This window comes from Lates calcarifer, linkage group LG2 (assembly GCF_001640805.2).
Source record: "Lates calcarifer isolate ASB-BC8 linkage group LG2, TLL_Latcal_v3, whole genome shotgun sequence".
Classification (NCBI taxonomy): domain Eukaryota; kingdom Metazoa; phylum Chordata; class Actinopteri; family Centropomidae; genus Lates; species Lates calcarifer.
In genome coordinates, this window is record NC_066834.1 from 19418283 (window position 1) to 19445156 (window position 26874).

General features: G+C 40.7%; 1 protein-coding gene across 1 annotated transcript in view; it reads left to right on the forward strand.

Annotated features, from left to right (window-relative positions):
* Window positions 1-4: 4 nt before the first annotated feature.
* Window positions 5-26874, forward strand: part of LOC108897673 (A-kinase anchor protein 13) — a 61110-nt gene continuing 34240 nt past the window's right edge. Inside the window, 6 exon segments of the mRNA XM_018697392.2 lie at window positions 5-596; window positions 2041-2126; window positions 13848-13902; window positions 21171-21316; window positions 23830-24194; window positions 25934-25981. Coding sequence (XP_018552908.1) covers window positions 5-596; window positions 2041-2126; window positions 13848-13902; window positions 21171-21316; window positions 23830-24194; window positions 25934-25981 — 1292 coding nt within the window.

Genomic DNA, 26874 nt, shown 5'->3' on the forward strand with positions numbered 1-26874 from the left:
GACAATGGAGGCTTTGAGTCCTGATGGGTCAGGAGAGGAACTGGTCCCAGAACTTTCCAAAGAGGATCTGTCGTTAGGTCCCGGGTTGTCAGAGAGAGAGGACTCTCCAACAGTGAATGTCGAAGAAAGGGAAACTGGTGGGGACAACGGCTCTGACCTGAATGCAGAAATTGAGCATTCAGCGTCAGAGGTCACCAGTAGGGTCTTATCTGAACCTTGTCAGTCTGTCGCAGAAGAAACTGAAGTGACTGTCCTGGCTGGAGGGGATCATCAGTCAACAGAAACAAGTGATAAATCAGCGGTGGCCTCAGCAGGGAGTGGACATGTGCAATTTGTGCTACAGCAACAGAGAGAGGATAATTCAGAGATGACAGCAGATGAAAGATCATATGATGAGAGACTAAGGCACCCACAGAGTCAAATCAATGTATCTTCACAAAGTATCACTTTGCTTTCAGATAGTGCACAAGTAGATCTGCCTTCTCCAAACAATGAAGCATCCAGTGAACCTCTTGTTGAGAATCAGTTGACTGAAAATCCAAAGACTCTTGACGCAGTGGATGGAGGCAATGAGAGCCACACCAGTGCAATCCAAGGTGGGCTAACACTGATTTATTTCAGTCCCAGTCCAGGTTTATTCTAGTGCTGCACACTCACATACATCACAGGGCCATATGTTTGTCAAAGTCTTATTCCTAAACAAATATGCTAAATCAGATTCAGTCCTTCCCTGGTGATTAATGGCAATAGCTCCACAAAGCTAAATTCAGTATGGCTTGCTATAATCGTGCTCACATAGAGTTTTGGCTGTTGTGTGACGTCCTGTTGTGATATATTGCTGTTGTGAGGATTTGTTTTGGTTAGTCTTTTTGCTTTTTTGGAGCTGTTTGTCTTCCTAATGATGATTTAGCTTTTAGTAATTCTTTAGGATTCCATTTTTAATTTAAAAAGTGGTTATTTTAAAACCCCTTCCCAAAAATGTGACAGCAGCACATTATTTTTTGCCACATCACTTCATGCTGGGACACTGGGATACATGGTGACATGTTACGTAACAGGAAATACTGAGCCGGTTTATATCTTTGGTACCTTAGGCCATGTATAGTCTGACAACACTTCACTTTATATTCATATGTTCTCTGTTAGGCTCTCTCTCATGCACACATGCACACTCTGGCTACAGTATATTGTACGTCAGCAGGCACAGTCACATTACCAGTGCATGTGACCGAGTCTTAGACGCACAGCCAGAAGGCTGGGTTCTCCAGAACAAACATACACAAGCCAGCTGATGTGAGTATGGAGCAGGAAGTGAGACCTACAGAGTCTCTCCTCTCTAAGTGAACTTCCAGCACTCCTCTGTCTGCAATTTTCACTCATCAGGGGTAATTGTACTGGTCCCAAGTCCAATAAAGAAAGGGTCAAGGGCAAGACTGGTGCTGTGCGTCACACAGAGAGTGGGGTGTCATTATAAGTGAGGGGATATATTTACAGCCTGACAGTGGCCTGGCATCAGGTAATATCATGAGGCCATCAGAGACAAGCTTTTTGTTGTCTCATGTTTTGGGTATAAAGATGTGAATACCTACTTTGATTCTAGTGGATCCTTAAAAAGAAAACAAAGTAAAAAGTTGTTCTGTTTTTTATGGAGAGACTTTTCCACTCCCTCTAAAATTCATCATGTCATGTTTTCTTACATAAGTGTACCAAGACAGATTCCTTTAATCCATCTCAGATAATTATACGATACTATCAGTGGACTATTTGTTTTCTGCTTTTATAAAAGACTGATAAATTCATTTACATTCAAATGGTTATTTTCCCTATGGAAATTTTCCTTTCAGGAAAGTTGTAATGGTAAGTAAAAACTACAGACACAAGCTGCTGCATGAGTATTGTACACCATCTAACTCATCAGTGTATCTGCGGTGAGGATAGAACAGGTCTCATTTTCTTTTACTCTAAACACTTGTTATTGATTCCTTTATTTGGAGTATTTGCCTTTGGACTGATTGCACTGTGTTGTGTGCATTTCTCTAGAGGTGGATGTCATCAAGTCTGAAGACAGTGTAATTGCTGCAGGGGAGGAAGAAAATGACACAGCAGTGGAAACCGACTTCTCCACGGTAAGCTTAAAGTCTCTACAGTGGTTGTCAGCTATCAAGCTCTGCTTTGTTCTCAACGCGGGTTTGATTAGCACGAGTCTAAGATGAGTCATTGTTTGCCAAAGCCTTGAAACACCCTACGTAGCCTGTGGCGTGAAGATATGAACAAAGAGGCAACCAGTAACCAGTTTCCTGAGCTATTACATGACCTGGGGTAAAATGTGGCATGAAACTAGTTGAAGAGACTTTTTTCACAGCAGAAATTTCGACTTGTCAAACACAGGAACAGCTAATAACATCACTAATTGCAGCAGTTCCACTCAATCTTTCCTGCTATGACAAGTCAAAATTCCTGCTGTGAAATAGGTCTGTGAATCTTTTAGGAGCTACATAGCAGCCAGAGTGCTCTGCTGCTAACAAGGCCATCAAGACTCAAAATGCAAAATTTATTCAGAACAAAAATAAAACAATACTTTTAATAGGAGAGAAATGAAAAACAGGTGACGCTCATCAAGCAAATCAGTCAAATCCATTTGTCCAAACTTTTGAACACCCATTACTCACTCCACCAACCGTATGTGTCTCCATAAATCAACAGATAATATGAACAATAATGGTAACTAGTGGTGAAACACAGATAAACCGGTTGAAAGGTGAATATTAATAATAGACAATAATAGACTTCACCATGAGTCAGAATAATATTTTTTATATATTGACAGTGGGATTTATCAGAGTTGTATCACATGTTGAGTGTGATACAAGACAAATTTATTGTCACCATCTATTGTTAATGCGGTCTAAGCATGTTTTCAGGAACAGGTCTTAGTGTTGTCAGAGTCTGAATCCCAGTCACTTAAAACATCTAACCAGTGTTAGATGTGAATTCAATCCAGTGTGACTGATTTCCATTGTTAACAGTTTAATATTTCTGCATTAGCAGCGACCAGGTGGCACAGTTTGTAATATCCATGTATGTGTAGATTTAAGGCAGTGTTTAAACCTGCACTTTTCATGTGTACAACAGAACTTAATGAGAAATATGCATGAAAAGAAACAGAGAATTCATTTCCGGTAAAATTTAACTAGGCTCATTCATTTCTAGTTTTCTCAGAAACAACTACTGTATATTTTGGTGAGTAGAAACATTTTCCCTGGCTTGAACAGTGACAGCATTTAACATCTTATTAAAAACTGAACTCTGTTTTTAAAATTTGGCAGGAATAGCCAGGAATTGCAAAAATATTTCCACTAGAGAAAAGTACATCAAAAATTTGGGGAGGAGAAGGGAAGGCCGGATTTTGCCTATGAGAAGCTTGATGTGCCAAGTAGAGATTTGCAGGAAGTTCAGGAAGAAAGCTGTCTGGAACGTTTCTCCCTCGGAATAGAAGATTCCAATTTGAGACTTGCAGCTTAGTCAGCTTTTTTTTTTTCATTCAATGAGGAATATATTACCTGCTGGAGTGTCCTTAAGTGTGACCTCTACATTTGCTATATTATTGAATCCAACAGAATCTCCCCGCCTCATCCTGTGGGAGTCATGTTATGCAGTCAATTTTCTCTCTGAGCTCAGCCACTGAGCACATGGATACGATCTTCTGTGGACGGGACTTTACTCTGAAATGTTGCTGACTGACAGATTCCTCAGCAGCCAGAGACTGGAGTGGCTCTGCTTATTCCTGGGTTGTGGTCTGGGTCCGTGGCTTGTTCTGAATGCCAGATGTTTGACTGCAGGAAAACCTACACACAGTGTGCAGGATGGTGGGGTCGCCAGCAGAGGGCGATGTGGCATCAGTGGCATCACTGGAGCTTCTCCTATTGACCAAAGCAAGAATGTAATGACCTGCATTTTGACCTTGCTGAAATCTCCTGTTATTTCTATGATGAGCAGGTGATTTGAAGGTGTGCTGGTGTTGAACAAATTGTAGAAGGAGTTGAGGTGAAGAATGGCTGGAGACACATCCTCAAAGCTTTTCTTAAGCATTTCAGTTTACACGGTTTGTGGTAATATTTGGACACAAAGCCTGTGAACCATTTATTAGAATAATATGAATACTTATTATTATTAGAACAGAATAGGAATAGTAATTATTTTGTTAGTGTCTAATCATCAGCATAATATGTGAAACAAATTGGGAAATAAAATAAACCTAAGAAAACAGTGTACATAGTGGACTGTAAAAGTCCAGACAACAGCAGAGAATAAAATTGACTGAATAACAGAATCTAAATGACAGCAACAACAACTAGCTCCCTGAAATGAGATGTGAGGTTAATGAAGTAATTAAAATCGCAAAGAATGTGTCGATGTTTGACGAGATGTAAGCTATTTAGACAGCAGATAATTTAGTCCTGGATGATTCAGCAGGCGTGACATCTACATTTCACATTTTTGAATACTGGAGCTTGTAGTTAGTGAGTCTAGGCAGCAGCGCTTTGACTCATAATGTTGATCATGCTCTTCACAGATTTCTAAATCACACATCAGAGCAGAATTAACATGGTTTTCATCTGCAGCTGCAAGTGCTGTCAAAGTGCCAAAGAGTTTAAAAACACTTTAAAAACACAACAAGTCACTTAAGCAGGAGATAAATTTAGATTAGACAAAGATTTATTTTTGCAAATTGGATTTATATAAACATTTGCAGGGGAAGTCATATCAAACTTCTGATACTGTAAGGAAAAAAGTTAGTAGTAAAGTTATATGTGCTGCAGTAGCTTTGTAAATGCTAATTACATTTCAGCTGCTATTTTGTTGTTTAGGGTAAAAATGGCAAATTAAAAAAAAAATCTCACTGATATAAATATGTCACAGTGCCGCTAGATCAATAAGATGGATCTCATTTCCCCTATCTGTATCCCTGCTTTCTTCACCTACACTGTTTAGTTCCTTAGATCCTCCCAATCAAGACAGATATAATGAGAATATGGAGGAATCATGGGAAGCATAATTTGTGAGCAGTATTCTGAAGTGGTATCAGATACTGGTGAAAAACATCTGTTTAATGCACAGTGATTTGGTGACAATTGACTCTTTGACTACAGAAGAAGAATATGGAGAGTTTTTGTTGTTCAGTCACCGTTTAAGGCTACGTGACGGAGTAGCGTTTTTCTTTTAATATGTTGCGATGTGAATCCATACGTGTGTGTGTGTGTGTGTGTGTGTGTGTGTAAACGTGTGTTTACAGGCTGTTTCCCTACTCCATAATGTGGAAAGATGGAGTAATACAAGCTGGGAAGTTTGGAGAGTTAATGGGCTCCCACTTACTTTTCTGGCTGTACATTATGAACTATAGCAAAACGATATAGAGATTTTTTTCATCCCAGAAAACAGCAGGTTATATTCAAAGTATGTGTTTGCTGCGTGCAAACACTGCGGTTAATTTGGTTCAACGGATTGATCGCAGAGTTTTACTGAACTATGAAACACCTGGTATTGTGTGAAGATCAGAGTTTGGATTAGACGAGGGTTTGATTTGTTTGTGGCTGCTGGGATTCATGCCTTTGTAATATTGACCAGCTATGGCCAGGACCTGAGGTCAAAGCAGATTCTCATGTCAGGGACAACCCTGCAGGGACTACCACACCTTTACATAGATCTAAGTATCATCCAGGAGGTTCCCAACCACATTGTCCAGGCTGCCCTTTAAACTCAGTTTGATTTGGGAGGTGGTGATGACACAAATGTTTCACTGATTTGTGTTAGTTATCTTGTTTAGGTTTTTCATAATTTATCATAAGTGTGACTAAAATTATTTCAGGATTTTTCAGGACTATTTTTATTTATAGAGGGGCATAAGGACACTCTAATCCACAACATCTGATGGATGAGAGCAGCCAAGGGAAATAATATTCAGAGATGAGCTCTTGTCCAGCTGCTGTTCTGGAGAGTGGTAGGGAGGGAGGACATTTCTGTGCTCTCTAAGTAGCATTTTTTTTATCCTAGAATGGCAGGGGAAGCCATCCATGGGTAAAATATGATGTTCTTTCTTTTCCTATCCTTCTTAAACCCAAATTATTCTTTTCATTTCTGTTATGCAGTGAGGATGCACATAAATTCCACCACCTGCACATGTGTGGAACATGTCTATGTACTCATTCATCCAGTGTCTGCCATGCTGTTTGTGTTGTGTGTCGTTTTCAGGGTCCTTATTCTTGTGGAAAAGGTTTTGCCTTTGAGCTGGTTTGGACAGTAGACACCAGATTAATCAGTAACATTCAATAACGTTCAATATACAGTGAGAAATAATTAAGGCAGGGTGATTCAATGTCTATATTTCCAGAATAATCTAACCATAAGTGTAGAGGATTAATTTTGTCTGATGTATTATAGGGAAACACACAGTTTTATAGATTTCCATATACATACATGTTGTAGTATATGTAAGTCTGTTTTGGATGTTTTAAAAGTGAATATGGTAATATTGATTTAACCTAGGCCTGCACATAATGTACTGTATAACGTGCAAAAATCTGAAGTGCACTGGTGAGTAACCTCTTTCCCAAGAGGATGAACCATCTTTTGCACCACTCAACACAGCTGCTGGCCATATCCAGTTAGAGGGACATCATGTGAAAAAGGTGCAATCACAATCAGTGTATGTCTTCATCCAGCAGGGGGTGTTGAATCTCAACAGCATAAATTCTGGATATTGAATCACATTAACTGAAGTAATAATGCCCCTCTGTCATCTGTCATACTGTAACAATCCAGTACTTTGGATGGCTGATTCACAGGATGAGAGAGCGACATTCACAGCTCCATAAAGAGAGAGAGAGAAAATACAGGGAGAGCCAGCAAAGGCATGAGTCAGGCAGAGTCAGGAGTGAAGTTAAGAGGCGACAGAGGAAAGGAAAAGAGAGGGAGGGAAGAAGAGAAGGAGGGAGGGAGTAGAGCTGGAGTCTGGTAAGAGGCTGCTTCTGTGGCCAGATGTGAAGCTTAGCAGGCAGCTCCAGCTCTCCTCAACAGTGTTTCTCCCGGATTTTAACCTTCTGTTCAGTAAATCTGCTCGGGATATTTAAAGGAAAATGTACGAACGACACAAGCGGAGGTACAGTCTCTGTGCCAAAGGAGAGAGAGCTGTAGACGTGGTTTTGATAAAGGTAGGCTACCTATCCGCACTTTCAAACAAAGTTGTTTGGTGTTTTAATACTACTACTGCTACAGTAATAACAATCATTTGAGCAGAGGCTTTGAGTTAACAACAGTTTTTAAGTGCTTCAGACCAATAAAAAGTAGTGGAAAAAGCAAAGTAAGAAATATTGACGCAGGACTGAAATCCTAAAAGTTAACCACAAAAGGGAGGTCAAAGATAATGACATTATTACATGAAATTAAGTCCATTAAAGATTTTCATTAAATGATTCAGCAGTTTAAGCTCCTCAGATTGGCTGTTTTTAAAAGTCAGATCACACTTATTCTTAAAAGCTGCCCAGAAGAAAAGTTCTTTCTTAAGTAAACCATAATCATAACTGTCACAAAGTACTTCAGTGTGCTTTGGCAAACCTGTAGTTGTCTGCCAGGGATGTTGTGACGGGTTTCGCTGTGTTGCACCCTGGGAGATGATTGCAAGGTTGTTGATAGTGGCCCTCCAGACACAGAGTGCTGATTATTTTGGGGTGGAGTGAGTGTGTGTGTTTTTTTTTTTTTTTTGTTTTTTTTTTGGGATGTATGCTGCATGGGTATGCTGTAAGTGACACCAAGACGGTTGCCTGCACTCTGTCCATCTCTGTGAAATAACTGTGTATAAAACTTAATGAGGCTCAGACAGTTTAAGTCTTTGCGGGGTTATTTGGTCAGGATAGTGAGTACTTGTCTGACAAACTATAAAACTAAAACAGAATATAAAGTCCACTGATGTTCTTAAAATGATCACGTACCTGTCTCTCTCTCAAAGGTCCTGTTAGTGCAACATAAAGGTTCTATGTCAAACCATTTGAACTGGGTGTTTCTAAATGTCTTTCTAAATGGGATCTTTATAGCACCCAAAAGTTGTGCTATTTAAAGCCCAAATGGCGTTTTTCCTCCACTACATATATAGAATGCTTTATGACATTTTTGCACTGGGGAGTTTTCTTTTGGCTGCACAGCAGGACAGTACTTAGTCCTGTTGATTGTTGGTATTTAAGTATACATCATAAAAAGTTTCATTCGTTGAATAAAGACAGTGATGAACCTGCTTCAAGTCACTTCTGCAGTTAGTTTCATAATCAAAAATATGAACTATAAAGGAGACAAAAACTAAGAGTCTAGACTAAACTTAATATAAGGCAGCAGTCCTCAACTAAACAAGATGAGACAGATTTTATTTATGACTCAAAACTGAAATATTTCCTATTGCTTGATGACTCTTAACTATAATCTGAGGTAATAAACACAGACTGAAAGCTGGACTGTTCACTGTAGCACATACACTAAACTATGAACTACACCACAGCAGATGTTTGACATGTCTTAGTCATTTTGAGCATCATACTGTCTGCTGGATGTGACATCTAAAAGCAGAGCAGAGCAGACTGGGGGGTACAGAGAGGAAAATATCTATGAAGTGGATTGCTCTGGTATATGTAACACCTCTCTTTAGTCTATTGTCACTTTCTAAACTTGTTCCTGATGTCAGCTCCTCTTTTCACCCAAGGGGTGAAATAGCAGGGATGAGAGAGTGTCTGTGTGCGTGTGTGTGAGAAAGAGAGAGAGAGCGAGAGAGGAAGAGGGAAAGTGAGAGAGATATGATGGTGTGGGAAAAAAGGCAGCGCTGGGCTAACGGTTTCCTCTGGCCTCAGATGGAAACAGGCATTTGGCCAAATGACTTCATTCCAACCAGCGATTCACATCCCAGCATCTCTCCTGGCCCGGAGTCACAAAACACATCATCACTCCACGTACCAAGTACAGTTATTGTGAATACGCCTTTACACTAACTAACATAGTAATACAGTATGTACAAGTCCTTGTGATTCAACAGATAGATGGTAAATAGGCAGAAAATCATGTGATCATGATCATTTTATGGTCACAGGAGCAGTTTTTGCTTCAGCCTCTGACTTTTGACTCCTTTTCTTGTAATGTTGGTTATCCACTCTCTGAAGGTTATTCTACTGTCAGTTTCAAGAGAAATCATTCTGAATGAAACAATCCAAATGTTCTAGTGGTTAAAAACCTTGATTCAGTTCTTCACTGTGCTGAAATGTTCTTCAACAAAGCTCTGTCCCTGTCAGTTCCACTTGTGCATTCTGTAGTTGCCCATGACCTCTGACCTTTCTGTGAAGGAGGGTTAGAGAACAGGATTTCAACAGAAACAGCACTCGAGAAGTGGTGCTAAAATAAAACTAATCCTGTGCAATAGTTGGGTCATTGTCTGACAGGTCATGTATTTGCTTTTATCCTGTTGTGTTTGATAAGCTAAATTCAGTGCGCCTCCAAGGTGCAACAGAGAATAACCTTAGCCTCAGGTCTGCCACCAGCCGCCCTCAGGGATCAAACAGTGTATACATACCTGGCTGGAAACAGTCATTCAGTCAGCCATGGCATGCTTCAATGCTGCGGAACCTCTCTGGTTAGAAACAAGGCAGCGCTCCAAGTCCTGCCTGTCCCGGCATACTCACACTAGCCCGCCTTTTTTATTTTTAAACCAGATGTGTTTTTACTGGGTACAGTTTAGATTCCCCCGACACTACAAATATGCGCCGGGCTGTTCTGAATCCAGGATACCAGCTTTCAGAGGGGGGATCGGTTCCTTGCTCGCTGGCTGACTGACCTATTCGCAGGCCTGTTAAAGCTTGTTTGATGAATGGGTATCTGGCTGATTGGTTGAATGAGTTTCTGCCTAACTGGCTCACACCTCGTGTCTCATGGTTTGCATTGGACAAAACATATTCACCACCTCATCTTACTACACATCCAACTTTGCCTTTTAATCAAAATAAGCTTTGCTTGCTTTTAATGTGCACAGACCTCTGACTTTTTTTTTACCTCCTTTTTTGTTTCTGATAATGTTTGTGACAGTGTGAAGGTGCTAGGTAGTAGCTTTCCCAGATCAAAGTCTTGTACAAATATGGTAAAACAAGGTAAAGAAGCTTGTTTTCTGTGTCAAAAGTGATGACAGACACAGTGTGGCAGCTTCAGGGTTGATCTGTGACTGGCATCATTGAACTGAGTGGGGAGTTCTGATCTGAAAGGGGAAGTTGATGCTATGATTGAAATTGGAGAGGCTTCTGTTGTGTACAATATTTGTTCATTCTTCAGTCTTGTGGTCACCATTCACCCATTCACCAAATAATATGAACTGTAGTATGCTGCCAAAATAAAAGGAAGCACATGTGTTAATATGTAACTTAAATTGCAGATACTTGAACATACATCCTCCACCTAGCAGAAGTATCCACTTCATATCCCATCATGCCTAAGAGTTCAGTCCATTGTATAATCAGGGCCAAAACATACTGAAGCAGTTCTGGTGGTTCACGGTGGGTAAACAGTCTATTAAAATACTTAAAGCTGCCGTTTCCTTTACTTTGGCTTCGGTCTGTATTTTATTCAGGATCCTTTGTTTTTGTTTGAAGTTCTGCTGTCACTGCTCGCCTCGAAGGTCAAGCCTTGTAGCCTTTTGTAATTTGTTGCAATCACTGGCAATCATTTCACTTTTGAGCGGAACCTGTGCATGCATTTATGTGTGTGTGTGTGTGTGTGTGTGTTTGTCTGTGTGTGTGTATACCAGCGCCCTCTGTGACCAGCTAATCTTTCCTCGTCAGCGTGTTTGTTCTCTCTCAGCGGGTTTTGTTTGATATCTGAACACAGCTGTTAGCCTGTGTGTGCTGTCTGTGCATGCAACTGTGTGTGTGGGATTTTGTCGCGTGTGTGTGAGGTTTGACGAGTGGGGAAAAAAAAGAAGCATAAGTAAGTGTTTGTGCATGTATGTGCACGCATGCAACACTGCTGGCTGATAGAGATGCATATACACAGTGCCAGTTGGTATGTAAGTAGCTGTCAGTGTGTTTTGTAGGAATGTAAAAGTGTATGTATGTACAGACACACACACACACACACACACACACACACACACACACACACACACCACTCCCAGGCCAGGACAACAGAGCTCAGTGTTTCTCTGAGTCTCAGCAGGCTTGTCAATAATGTGCACTGGAACAGTTGAGGGTTAGTTGTTTAGAAATTGCTCAGCCCCCTCACCCTCAAAGAATTCTGGGAGGGTCGACCTTGCTCCTCGGTTGGGACTCAACCATCCTCCTCTGTCTTAAGTCTTTGATTTTTTTTCTTTTTAACCTCCTGACTTATCTCTTCTTGTTTCTGTCTCTGTTCTCTATTTTTTCAGTAACTGCAGTGTATGTGGTTCACTTAAGTTTTGACTTCTGTTCCCCTTTTTATTTGTAGCCATCTCCGTTTTTGTAACATTATCTTACAGTGCGTAAGTCGGCAATTTAAACCCCCTGTGGGAATGACGAAAAATGCCAGCCATGAATTTGAATGGAGGGTTTGATTTGATTAAAATTTTCATTATAACTTTTAAAACATTCATCAAGCAAAAATACTAAACATTTGCTGCTTTCAGGCTTTTAGATAATTGAAATTGGAATATATTTGGATCTTAGACTGTTGGTCTAAAAATAAGAGTTTGAATTACCTGAGCTCTGGGAAATTGTTAAGCACATTTTCATGTTATTTTTTTTTTTTACATAGTTATGTAATTAATTGATGAATTACTGATGAAACCTCCACTGGTTGCCTGGCAAACTCATTTTGACGACAAAACCGAAGATGCTGTTCTTGAAATAGTAACCACATGTATGACCATGCAAGTTATGCAAGATAAACAAACAAGATATATCATGTTAATCGATTTTTTTTTTTATGACACTCCCTACTGGCAAGAGGCCGCGGTCCAGCAGAACCAAAACCTCACACCACAAGAACAGTGTCTTCCTCTCTGCAACTGGCCTCATCAACAAGGCCTAGGTTCCCCTTTCAGACACAGACTCTTACCCTGCAACAAGTCTACACATTAATGTGTTAAATTAACACCCATCCCCCTGGACTATTACCCACACACATTGCGCACATTGCTCTACATTATATATCTATGTTCGTGGTAAAACAGTACTTGCTTTTGACTTTTAGCTTCTTATTTTTTAGTTTATTATCACTGTTTTGGCTTCAGTATACCAAGACAAATTCCCTGTATGTGTAAATGTACTTGGCAAGAAAGATGATTCTGACTCTGATTAATCTTTTTGATGAGCTAAACAACTGTCTCCTGCTTGATATTTAACAGATAAATGTGAGAATGGTATGGAAACCTCTTATCTAAAGCTCATCGGGGAAAGCAAATAAACATATTTCCCATAATGCCAGAGTAATCCTTTAAAATCGTAAGCACCCATGTTTGGTTACTCTTATGCTGTCTTACCTCAGTTACTCTGTTTATTTTCTATTTCAGTCAGAAGGCTGAACGCTGACTTGCATGTCAGTGACAAAAATTTTCAAAAGAAATGACTGTTTTCATATGAAAACCTGTCAGCATAACAGAGAAAAGGTTTATTTTTTTGCATCCAACTGTTGCAAACCAGAAGATTGTTCAAATGCAACAGGATCCATATAGTGTCTAAAACTCACGACACTTCTCATCTGATTCCTCTTTCAGATTAAAGGTTGAGGCCTTTAGATCAGTAACCTGTTTATGTTATGTCTGGAGGTTCCTTTGCACAAGTCTTACACAGCCAAGTTTAAAGGGCCATGCTAAAGCCTGTTGATCTGAGCCAGGCTTAACCTGGGTTTACTGAGGTTGAGAGTTCAATGTGAAGAATTAAGGAACAGAGGAAACAAGCAACAGTAGTAAGAGAGGAGGGAACAAACCCATTGATGGAGGGCAGACAATAAACATTTAAAGGAAGTAGCATCCATGCTGCAGTTCAGAAATCACTTGACTCTCCCGAAAAACAAAGCCATGTGTTCAACCAAGGCTTTTGTTATGGGGGTCTCTGTTGAGGAGCTTGGTTTTAGCAATCTGGCTTTGTTAATAGATTATGAATCTGTTTTTACTTCACTCAGTTTATACGAGAGACACATTCAGAGTCAAAGCTCATCATCTTTATCTGCGTCTCTTTGATAGGGTTCATTAAAACACAATGAGCTTCTCTGAGTCGCTGTTAGTTTCACATTCAGAGCTGTCAGTCAAGTCTGCACAGCTTCGGCCAAACTGTCGAAGCTTTTGTGTTGCCTATGAAGAGGGGATGGAGGGTGGGGGGGTTGCCTGTGGCTTTTATAGCTAAAACCAGCTCACACACACACACACACACACACACACTTGTGCACACACGCTCACACACACACACAGCTGTTTTATAGACATTGAGACCACAGAGGAAGCAGAGCCCCAGCATTGTGTGTTTACAGCCAACCACAGATCTCTGACAGGCGTGTGTGTGTGTGTGGTGTGTGTCAGTGTGTTTGAGTTGGTGTCAGTGTGACTGTTACTTCTGACGGCTGAAAACAGACCAAAGTTAGATCTTCACAGACAGTTCCTCAAGGAGATGGAGCTGGGCTGTAGCTGCTAAATCCTTCGAGTACTCTTCAGCCTGTTTTTATAAGGCATGTTTTAATCGTTGCCTCCCATCCTGTGTACTGAGCAACACTTCCTAACAGACATGCTGGTCTGCATCATTATTTCTCCGTGAGTGAATCACATGTTGCTGAGGCTGATTCAGTTTCTTCCTGTTTCTCTGTAGATCCACCGAGATAGAGAGGCGTCGTTCCATCAGCCCTGCAACACTCAACACTCAGGTAAGAGTCATCACCTGCTGATCTTACTTTTATTTTTAAAAAATTTAAGATAATTTTATGTGTGTTGCTGTTAGTCGCATTGCAAGGTTACTTTCCCATCAGTGCCAAATGTGTTGCACTATGTCGGTTTGTGTGAAGTGATAGCAAATTGATGTTTGGCCTGGTGACTTTTCAAACAGTCTGGTGTGACTGTGACATAAAGTAAAGATACTTATATCGTTTGAACCTCAGCATTTTGACAACAGCCTTTTTTTGCTGGGTTCAATACTGTAGCTTAACAGCCTCTGTCTGCCAGTACTTTTCTACTCAAAAGAGAAAATTAAGATCACCAGATGTCATGTAGTTGGGTCATCGACCAGTATGAGATGTTGTCAGACATTGGTATTTTTGGAGCCTGATGGCCTCTGATTGTGCTTTTCTGCTGATAGTAAATATCTTTGACTGTTTTGCCAGACTCATGCCAAAGAATTTCAAGTATTCACACAACTTAAAGGTGACAGCTATAACAAGCTATGGTTCTGTCTCTGGGACTTTCAGGCCTTCTGTCAACCAGCAGTTGAGTTGTGGGTCGGATGGTTAGAACTGCTGATAAATTTTTCACCCATGACACGTGGCTTTCCTTCCTGAGTGCTTTAATGCTGATCGAAACCTGACTTTCAGAAAGTTGTATTGACACTTGTTTGACTAGTTAGAGTGTATTTATTTGATAAAATATAATATGTATGTGTTGAGAGGCTTTGGATGAAGGCTTGGTTTGATTTAGTTTGTTTGAAAGTAGTTGAAGAGTGTACACGAGTAGTAGAGAGCTCCAAAGTATATGTATCAGTAAGGCTAGGGATATCTGTGGAACATTTGACCATTATTGGCACCATAAAGGTTTTTTTTAGGAGCTAGACTCTGTATTGTTTATATCACATGCTCCAGCAGCATGCACACAACGATGTGGATGTGAACGGCACAAGAAGGGCAATGATGTGATACATACTTTTGCCAACTGCACAGGGTGGTAACAGTTGGTGGTATTCCAGTTGACCCTTTTTGTATTCCACTTGACCCTCTAGAGCTTTTGGAAGTGACCCAGTACATGTCACAGAGGTAATTAATGTCAGTGCCAGCAGTGTCACAGAGAAACAGCAGGACAGACAGTAGAAACCCTGTGGTAAGAGATGTGATGTTAACGCAACAGTAGTTCAGCAAGTACCAGTGGGTTACTCATAGTTAGGCATGTCTAGACATTGTCTTTGCCTTTTATGTAATTCATAAGCATATTGTCTTCATCTCAGTTTAAATTAGATTTCAGTTAATTCTTCGCTTTTTTTAATCTTTGTTTCTGTTCTGTTGCTTTTTATGAATGACTAAGACTAAGATTCTACAAGCAAGCTAGCAGCTCTTTGAGGCTGTGAAGCAGTGTTTTGTGCTCGATGCTAAGCTAAGCATGCTAACATGCTTACAATGAAAATATTATCACGCTGGTGTTTGTTTACTGTGATCACCGTTTATCATACTACCACAACATTTGCACAAAACACAAAGTAAAGTTGAGACTGATGGGAATGTTTAAAGCTTTTTAAGTTTTCTGTTATAAACTAAAGTGTTGGACAAATTAAAGGTTTGACCTCACGATGGTGTAAGCCTAAAGTAAGTAGTGGCTTTATCTTCTGGAGACCATGAATGAAAGCACCAAATTTCATTGCAATCTGTCCAGTATTTGCCGATTTATCAAGATGTTTCAATCTAGACCAAAGTGATGGATGTTGCTGCCATAGAGTCTGACTGCTACTGTAGCTAAAAACAACTTGAGCCTTCTTGTCATTAAAGCAAACAGCTGATTGTTGCCACTGCAGCTGTGAATATATTTCATTCAGTATGTGGGGAATGACTGTAAGAGAAACCTTAATGTGAAGAATTTTAGGTGTTGACACACATACGTCTATGTCTGGACAACAGCCACAGCAAGATAAGAAAAAAAGATTCTTTGACCTCCATAAGATGAGTCTGTCTGCAGAGACCACTCTCAATAAAAAAAGACCAACAGATCGATGAACTGGATCAAGCTGAGAACAAACTGCCTTTTATCTTTGTGGAGAACAGATCAAGCATCAGTCTGTCAGATGGAGAAGAGAAAAAAGAAGTTGGAATGGATGAAATGAAGAAATACAAGGGGAATAAAGGAAAAACAATGGTGGAAAGAGACAGATAAAAAGAAAGAAAGTTAGTTAAAAAAGTTAAAGTTAAAAAAAAAAAAAACAGGAGTGCCAAACGGAAGTAAATTGGAAAGGGTGGGTGAGGGTGGGATTTCCTGTACGGATACTGGAACAAGTCAACATCACTTCCTTTATGGTGGAAATATACCCATCTCGCCCCCTCACTAAACCCATCCCACCCATTCAACCTCTCTCTCTCCCTCTCTCTCTCTCTCTCTCTCTCTCTCTCTCTCGCTCTCTATCTGAAACTCTCTCTCTCTCTGTTCATTTATTAATTGTAGTAACAGCAGTCATATCAGGAATCTGACTGACTGCTGGTAAATCTGTACCAGTTCTGTGTGTCTGTACCAAATCTCTAACCCACCATTAAGTCATAATAGCAGAATACATTAGAGTGAAATAATTTACTTTCTTACATCTTATTGATAGTTTGGGCTGAATTTAAAGTACAAAACATGATTGTGCTGTATATTAGGATTCAGTGCCCTCAAAAGATGTATCGCTGTGACTCTGGTGATCTGCTACCTCCAGCACCGCCATGAGATTGATATTGTTTTAAATTCTATATCTAATGGATTGCCATGAAAATTGATACATACATTCATGTCCCCATCAGGATAAATTGTAATAATGTTGGTGACCCCTAAACATTTCATCTGCTACCATCACTAAATCAAATTTAATTTTGTCCAATACAGTACTTAATGGTTAATAAATATCTTAGCAAAACTAATGACATTTCCGTCAGCCTCAGCTTTACTTTGTGTTCTGTGCTAATTACCAAACATTAGTTTGCCAGTATGTCAATATCAAAAATAAATCCTACTATATAGATTATCAAGCAATACATTTTACAAAGTTGGGATCTGCAAAGCGTGAGCACAAAGATGGCAAAGACAACACAGAGGGAAGATGTTTGTGCTAAACCTCAGTCTGGTGACTGAACACAGAAATTTAATTTGACAAGCTCACAAAAAACTGAAGCTTCTTCACATGTGAGCAGAACATAGTTTGTGGGTTAGGATGGACCTGGCCCAGCATCCCATGATATAGCTGGTTAATGTGTTGTTGGAAGGCCACAGTTTGGTGACTTGCCCAGCTGCCTGTGGTTTGCTAGTCTACGTTCAGAATCATGCTGCTGCTTTACACTGCTGTTTGTTATGTTGCATATTACATTTATCATGGCTGAAGCCGTGTCCTGTTTTGCTCAACTCAATTCGGTAACCCTTATTTATATAGAAGGAGACGTGCTGGGTGTGCCTTGGGTTCGAGGCAAAAATAATACAGTGAGAAAACAAAGATATAGGAGTAAATGGTGGTTTTACATGTACGTATCAAAGTGAAGGTCTAAATTATAGTTTGGTTAAGTGTACACTCTAAAATGTGTGCAAGGAAGACAGCAGAGGACACATTTTTATTTCAGTGAAAATGAGAGGCTATATGTCAACAGCCTCTTCACAAAATTGCGTGGACTTTTAACATGTCTTATAGCAGTTGTGTTATTTTGTGAATATGTGTTGCTCAGTCTATCATAAAGAAAAGCACAGGGTAAAGTGATTCACCTACGACGTTGGTGCAGAACAGCATGTGTTGTTCAGACCTCAAAGTGTATCCACTGTGGTCAGCCCCTGGTCGGTTTTTCAGCTTTGTAGAATGACAGACTGGCTGCTTTCACACAAAGAAATCTACTTGTAAAAAAGTCAGCCCAGTTGCACAAAGACTCTTGTGCAAATTTCACATGCCATGTTCTTAGAAAATATGGGACAAGAAATAAAAGTGTAAAAAGAAAAAATAAATAAGGTTCTGTAAATCTGTAAGTGCTGATATTATCTACACTTAGGGAAAACACTTAAGGTAGCCTCAGTGGCGACTTATCTCCACTAACAGTATGAAAATGTGCAGAGAAGAGTGTTTTGAGACAGGGAGGCCTGATGGATTCTTTATCTTGTCTCTTATTTTGTACCACATTCATTTCTTCAGACTGGATGATTTTTTTTTTATTTTTTATTTTTGATCATGTCATCTTTGCAATTTTTCTTCTCCCGCATTCATCTGAAAACACATATTTCTCCTCCTGGGTTCTGCTTGGTTTTCTTTTTCTTCCTTTTTCTTTCTCTAACAACAGTAACAGTTTGGATTGCAAGCAATAGTTGATTGACCTGAGTAGGTACAGTGTGAGCACAGCAGCTTCTGCTTAGATTGTGAGAGTGACACCACAGCGATGTGGGTGTCTGTCTGGGTGAGGCTATTTTTTATTTGGTCGCTTGCACCTGTGATGCTCTAGAAATCAAAGCTTTTTCTGTTGTTGACCCCGTTAGTCTCTCTAAATATAAGTCAAATGAATGATAAAAAGATGCTGTATATTGGTTATTGTAATGTCTATAGTTGTGTGAACTGATTCACACTAACCAACAACTTCAACCACCCACTGACTCATCAGAGGGCTTTTACACCTGTTCTCTGTGCCTTTTCAGTGTGTGTGTGTGTGTGTGTGTGTGTGTCTTTGTGTGGGTCTGTTTGAAACAGAGGGAAGGAGACAGCTGTCAAAGCTCACAGTCCCCTGCTAGTTTTGGTGGACAGGTGTGAGGGGGTGGAGTTTCACATCACCCACTTTGTGCTCCACCAGTTACCACTCCCCCAGAATGCACGTTTCACATTTACATTTTGGTTCTCTCCATCCACAGGGGAACAAAGAACAAATGAAGAGCAAACGGTAACATATTTTTTTGCATTAACTTTGACAACCACCAGGGTCAAGTTTAAGCTCTGCTGTAGCACTGGCAGTGAAAGGTCAGTGTAGTTTTCATGTTTGGGCTGTGATCTTGTCTGCCATGTTATGAAGGAAACCAGCTTTTGATAAAGCTCATGAGGTGACAGTACATACAGTATAATGCATACATAAGGCCCTGTGTGTACAGTGTTCAGTGATTATTTGACAAGTAGGACTGTAGCAATTAAACTTGAAATTCTTATATGCTTTTCCTAAGAGAAGAAAACAGAAATAATCCTCTGTCTGTCATATTGTGGCCTATAGAGTCATAGAGCTCTCCAGTGTTGGATGCAAATATAGAGACATTCATTTCCCAAGTAAGATTTAAACCGCTGACTCTTTTCGATATACAAAATTCAGATTCAGAATTGAATATTATGTCAATTCGTAGCTCTTTGAAGTTCTGTAATTACAAATGATTGAAGTTTTATAGCATCAGTTCTCAGATCTGTGCAACACTATGCAATTGAGCTGCAAGTTTTAATTCCAGTCAGATATTTAAACAGCTGATTAGTTAATTTTCTCAGGTTAAGAATGTGTCAAATTAGTCAAATCAAATACTCAGTATCTTGAAATCTATGGAAATCTACAGTGATTTTGTTGCAGGAAGTCTCTTGATTGTGCCCCTTATTTGCTTGTTTATTAGTCCAGCTTGACAGCTTACTGTAATGTCAAGCTGAATGATTGACCCCTCCCACCTCCCAACCTCCTGACGGCCCCCTCCTCAGAACAGCTGACTTGGGCTGAGTTTTGTAGCTTTATGTTTCTACCAGCGTCAGGACTCCTAGAGCACCTCTTTGCTATGTATTTACTTTTGCAACTGGTGCAAACTGACTGTGATTTATCAATAAATATGGACATTTTCAATAATTTCTATTGTGGATGTTGTCAGTGGGAAAGCAACACCTAACAATGGAAGTTTGAGTGCCCCAGTCTACCCAATTAACCACACAGAATACAGGTTCCTGAGCAGTGAGCACTCATACTGTATGCACACATATACAGTACACACGTACATGCACAAAAAGGAACTTCCTCTTGCTCACATGAGTCCAGGGAATATAACATGTTCCTGAGGGATAAAGAACAACTTCCGCTTTTCTGGCAGAAATAGACTTGAGAAATGATGCAAAATAACAAACTGGGTGAATGATCTCATCTAGTTGTTCTTGGCAGCTGGCTAAAGTAAGCCTACTGGTATACATCTGTGGCTGGGTACAATCTTCCTCTTTTAGTTTGGTCTGGGATATTATCTGTACATGTCCTTACATGTACAAAAAATTGCAGCTGCAAAACCTTGTTGCATAAGAAGTGTCGCACTGTGTGCAGACATTGGCACGGATTGCTTGTTATTCAGTACGGCGGCCTGAATAAGCATCTGAAATAGCGTGTGTGTAAACTCAAAAATGGCTCATGGTGGGTTGCTGTTGAATAGCTGCTATGGTTAAGAAGCATTGGGGCTTGATGGGAAGCGCTGGGACCTAGGATTTCAGGCCAAGGGTTTACCGCCAGAGTAATCTTCTTTTGTGTCTTGAAGATATTAAATGTAATACATCTCTGGCTGTGATTCAGGTAGGAAAGTGATGCATCAATGTGGCCGATGTTTTGCAGACACCGGGCTTGAAACTGTCTGCATGATATCTCTAATTTGCTATTCACCAAACAGCTGTTAACTGAAGTGAAAATTACTTGTAACTTTAAAGCTGATACAAAACACTGCAGAAAGTCCTTTTAAACATCAGTGTCCAGTTGGCCCCAGGGTGACTAATGGTATATGTGATGCTGCTCTGTCATAAGAACTGTTTTGCTGAGCTCTCTGCAGCATTTTCAGTCGTTATTTTCTCTAAGTAAGTCTATCTTAACTTCACTTCTGCCCTCAGACCTTTTAAAACGCACAAATAGTAATTGTTTGCCTTTGCAGTTCAGCACAGACAGCTTTAGTCAGGACAGTCGGCCATTGATTTGCCAGGCTTTTCACACCTTCTCAGATTCCCAGAAGTCTTTTTACTGATGTCTAACAGATCTGCTTGTGTTTCAGAGCAGGGAATGAAAACATATTACTTTGGAAACATGGTGTTTTTCAGTCTGAGTGCTTTCATTGAGAAACTATTAACATGGAACGTAACTTTAATCACACAAACAGAATGTTTTCAAGATTAAAATGTCAAGATTTCTCCTGTTATCGCTATGTTTTTTCTGATAGTCCAAGTGAAATTGTTTTCTAGGTGATATTGCTCCCCCCTCTCTGCTTTTCCAACCTGCTATATTTAACACATTATTGTTGTGTCTTTCAGGATCCTCACAATCATCAGCGTTTCCCAGTTTTCCCAGCAGGACCAGCAGTACCACCAGTTGTCCCTCCGCGGCTCACAGAGATTCTGGCAGTGACATAGAGAGCTTCCTGAACGCAGAGCCGGGATATGACAGCGTCTTCAGAAAGGTCCAGACCCACTGCTGGTGGATTTTCTTTTTGTCACTCGGGTTTGGTTGCAAACCTCCAGGACAGAGAAACTGGACTGGTTTGTCCTTAAAATCCACTCCCTGAAAGTCAGTGTTGAGGCGTCCCTGAACAATTACACTTATAAAGTTAAAGTTTGAGCTTGAACCAGCTTGCCTTAGAATCTAATAAATAAATGCAAAGAGATTTTTTTAAAACTTTGATTTAGTGGTGAATTCAGTGCCTCTACTGGCAGCAGTCCAAAACATGCAGCACACTCACGTTGAACAGCAAGAAAATGTTTGTGTTTGCCCCTGCAACTAGTCCTATAGGGATTATACACTATATATGAAGCAGCTATTTTGTCAGTCTGTGCTTGCCTTTTTATTTATCAGCACCCCAGGCAGAGATGCCAAACATCTACTAAGCATCTTTTTAAGCCAGCAGCTCTGCACTGCTGCTGGGGAAGTGCAAGCCGTGGTCCCTGCTGTCACTCTGCTGCTATTGAAAGTCTGTTTGAAGCCAGGTGCCCTTTGGTTAAAGTTGAAATACTTGTATTTCTCACTTTCTGCGGTGTTGAGCACTTGAAACACACTCATGGTAATGTGAACTGCGTGTCCTTTTTGTTGCACACAACAATGGAAATAGTCAGCACGGAGAGTATCAGCTGCCTGGGACTATACAGTGCGACGCTGAGGGTAAGGACACAGCAGATAGACTGTGATGGGCAGAAAGTGCCACAGAGTCCACAAGCTTTGATTCCAAATGAAAACCACAGCAGCTAAATTCAGTTTAAGTAAGAGGATTAATGTCTTCACTGCTGTCTGTGGGGAAATTGTCTTTCGTTTGCGAGATGCAATTCTGTAAATTTTCTAGAAACTGTTTCATGATTCAGCCCTGAGATGGACTAGCGATCTGCCTCTCGCCCAGCATACCTGGGATTGGCTCCAGCCCCCCTGTGACCCTTAAGGATAAGCGGCGTAGAAAATGGATGGATGTTTCATGATTCTAAGGAAGGTCATGGCATTGATCCCACTCATTAAAATGTCAGTTGAGCATGTCCATTTGCCCTTGAACACAACATTGTAATTTACTTATAATTAGTCAGCTAATCATCTAAATATTAAGTAAAGTTTAAAACTCAGCCTTAGCAGTCCGCCTCCTAGCTCAAGTGACTCACAAACATACACTGCAGTCACATGCACTCTGAATGTACACACACACACGCACACACTGATAAACTCGTGCGTTCTCTCGCTCCCAGAGGAAGTTGTGTGTGCAGCATAAAGCAGATCTTTCATTCCCAGCTTCCCCAACAGAAGCAGCTCTATGCTCAGCTCTCACACTGCAGCTGGCTGCACAATAGGCCCAGTTAAAGCTCACACCTACAAATTAGCCCTAAATGGACTATCACTAACCTGTGTGTGTGTGCACGCAGGAGCTCTTTCCCACCAGACCCAGGTCAAAGCACATTTACCACCACTGTTTGTTTTCATAGTTTTATTCATTACTAGCATAACAGAGAGGTAAGACTGGTCGAGGACGATGCATGGAGGCCCAGGGCACTTTTTTTTTTTTAGCTCTCTCCACTATAAATCTGGCATCTTCTCATTTGCAAAGATGCATATTATTTGACAAATATATCACTGAGAGAGTCCTGCAACAAATGAAGTATAAACCTTGAAAAGACTGTATATATACAGTAACTGAAAACATTTTACTGGGAAGGGTTTGTTTTTCACAAGGTAGTCATCATTTATTGGTGCTTGTTTTAATGTCAGTGTTGCTATAAAGTGGCTCTGGCTCATTATCCCTAAGCTTTGCCATTTGGTCCTCATTATATCCCATTCCTGTGGGTTAAATAGCTCTTCCAACATTCTCTTAATTCATCTCATGCTTCAGTGAAGAAATGCTGATGGATATACAATGTGATAGGTTAGGTAATTCACAGTAATTTGAAGTGCTTCTATTCTATTGTATTCTATTCTATTCCGTCTCATTTTATTCTATTCTGTGTCATTCTATTCTGCTTTATTCTGTTCTATTCCTGTTTCTGTTCCTATTTTCTGTTTCAGTCTAGTCTATTCTATCCTTTTCTATCCTGTTCTATTCTTATTCTATTCTTCACTGATGTGTCTGGCTTGGAGGACCAGGGTTAAAGGTTCCACTTCCTGTGTGGCTCTGTGAGCAGAGCAGCACTCTAACACTGCCAGTTGTAGTTCACTCTCCACCAGAGCTCCCCTTGATTAAATGTGAGATGGAAGTGAATAATTAAAAAAATAAAACGACTACTTTTACGCAAGTCTGCTCCCTGAGATAATAAATCAATCAACATTTCATTAGAGTCTAGCATTTGGAGTTCAGTCATTTCTGAATTAATGAAGCTATTTCTGTGGCTCATGATAAACCGTCACTTTTCAATGGTGTTTCTTTTACTCTGGCAGTTCCCTGTAGGTACATGATGCTGCGCAGTGGGGCTTTTGAGGCATACTAAAATATTTTTTTTATGTCTGCAGAACGATGAACCAGTGACAGGGGGAGACAGCGCCAGTGAGGTTTCCGTCTCTTGCTCCTCCACAGACGACACCGCCAGCGTCGGCCCTTCCAGCTCCAGTCCCGAAGGCAGCCAGGGCCTGGGCTGCAGCTGGAGCCCGGAGGAGGGCATCCAGACTGGTGCTACTACCTCTGCTGGACTGGATGGTGGAGGAGGAGGAGGAGGAGGAGTGGGAGAAGCTGAAGAAGAGGCCAAAGACAGAGTGACGGAGGTGCCGCGACGCTCTTGTCTCCTCCGGAACAGCATCCGCTCCCTGTCACCTCTTCGCCGCCACAGCTGGGGTCCTGGAAAGAACAACGGAGGAGACGCAGAGATGAACCAGAGGAGGTGAGGTTATGAAGGGGTCTATATTACATTCCATTCTTCGAGATAAAGAATTTCTAATTACATTGTGGATGAAGTTGAACGGATTTTGAGTTACTTCTTTGTCTTAGTCATTAGCTGCTGGTGTGACTCTGGCATTAGTCAGTAGATGTCAGCAGACCTGATGTGTGCAGATGTCAGTATTATTAGAGCTTGTTGATGTCACTCCCTCTGTGCCATGCTGATTTTTTTCCTCCTCCTGCTGTGACCAGCTGTGCCGCCATTTGTTTTGTGTTGGTAGGGAGCTACCAAAATTGTGCACACACACACACAGATGCATACACACAGTGACACAGAGACACACACCTCAACTTGAACACATGTACACACACTTAAAGCCGCTCACCTCCAGCCGTTCACTTGTGCAGTAGTTATCAGTTAACACAAACAGCTTCACGCTCACGTTGACACAACAATGCTAACACAGAGCACATTAAAGACAAGACCCTGACATCTATTTTGTGCTCTGTGCTGGAACAGCGGCCTGTCACAGAGTGTCTACAGAGTTGTTGCTTGGCAATAAGAGGCCTGTGCCACGATGTTGGAGGGAAAACAAAAGAACAACTGCTTTCGGCTCTTATCAGCTTCTCTCTTTACTGTGTAACTATTGACATTTTATTTTTGACCTGAGGTGCCCTTTATAGTAAAACATGATCTGGAGGTAATCATGCACTTTGAGCACACAAAGGCTCCTCCTGCTGCTAAACATGCATGCTGTCTAAAGTATGGGGGTAGTTTCTGTGACTATAGAACTACAGTGTAATATACATGCAAAGTGAGAGAAAAATAAATGCAGTAAAAGTTAATGGCATCACCACTTCCTGCTTGATTTGCCCCCATCTACTGTTTAGTCACATTTATAAAAAAAAAAAAAACAACTGTATTTTGGGAAATAAGCTTATTTGCTTTCTTGCCAAGAGTTAGATTGGAAGATTAGTCTGTACAATTAATATGAAGATGCAGCCAGCAGCCAGTTAGCTTAGCATAAAGACTGGGGACAGAGGGAAACAGCTAGCCAGGCTCTGTCAACTTCTTAGCATTTCTAAAGCTCACTCACGTTTTGTCTGGTTTGTTAAATCCATACAAGTCTAAAAATAACAATTTATGGTTTTACGGGGAGTTTGCATGGAACTAGCTACTCCTAGCTATAGATATAGAAGCTATAGATCAGCACAGCTTCCTGTAAATAATAAACTAATTGTCATTTTTATACTTTGGTTTTTACCTTTTTAAAACCAGAGGCCTGTACAGGTGCTGGTTGGGCTGTTGCCCAACAGACACAGCCAGGCTAGCTCTTGCCCTCTGTTTCCAGTCTTTATGCTAAGCTAAGCTAACTGTTTCCAGCCTCCAGCTCCACATTGATTGGACAGACAGGAGAGTAGTATCAATTTTCTCATCTAACTCTTGGCAAGAATTCACTCAAGTGTATTTTCCAAAATGTTGATGTTCATTTAAGATCATTACTCTGAACAAGTGTGATCGTTATCCCTCCTCCAGCATGGTGGCGTGTGCCTTAGGGCTTTATTCACAGACAACAGTGCCCATAGATATTGAACCCACTAGAAACATGATGGACCCATCATTAAGAAAATAATTTATTCATTCATTGATTTTGGTCTTATTGACATGCCATCCCCTTATATCCCAACTCATCTCACCCATCATCCACCACCTCCTGTCTCTGTCTCATCCATCACCTCTAGTGCCATCCGTAGCCCTGGTGAGGGGAAGCCGACCTTTCACAGGAGAAGGTACTAATAAATCAATACGCTCATCAGTTCATGTATTATTAAGACTGACTTGTTGCTAGGTGACGAGTAATAATGAAATTCATGTAGGTGTAGCCTTTGTGGATCTCCCACTTTTTAATGTATGCCTGCTGAACTATTCCTGCATTGCGCTCCATCCCTGCAGGCTACTGTGCTGAAAAATGTTGCTCTCTTTTCACCCCTTGGAATGTGCAAGAAATACTGTGGCAAATAGATGCTTGAGACACACTGGTGTTTTGTATTGCAGTGGTAATAACAAGCAGCCACATGGAAAGAGGAGAGTTTAGCTCTGGAGGCTCGGAGGACTGTATTGGCCAGAGATTGAGAACAGAGAGAACAGAGGAACAAGCTCCTGTAGGGAATTTTTCAAGACAGTAAAGACATCAGAGGAGCTCTGAATTCAGTCCTGGAGGAGACAGTGTGCCATAGCAGTTAAAAAAAAAACAAAAAAAAAACAGGATGTTGTGCCGGTGTTATGCCGAATTGTTTTAGATACAAGAAAGGCTCTATTGACTGTGCGAAAAACTACACTCTGGCACAGAAGAAGCAGTAAAGAGGAAGGAGACCGCAGTGAAGGTGGAGTCAGTGTTATCGGCCAAAAAGTGATCTTGATGCTATGACCCAGAGCGGCGTTGTTTGAGCTCTTGAAGCTAAGCCAAACCCTCACCCTGGACTTGACATTAAAGTAGTTGAAAGACAGTTTTACAGCTGTAATTGACCAAAGTGTCCACAGTTGGACATGCAGTCAGCATTTTCTTAAACATTTTCACCTTGTTCCTCTGTAATATTTTGATGTCAAACTTAATCTTATTCAGAAATTCTTATTACTGGCCAGACCAATATTTGATTTCTAATTTTACATTGTTGCCATTTTC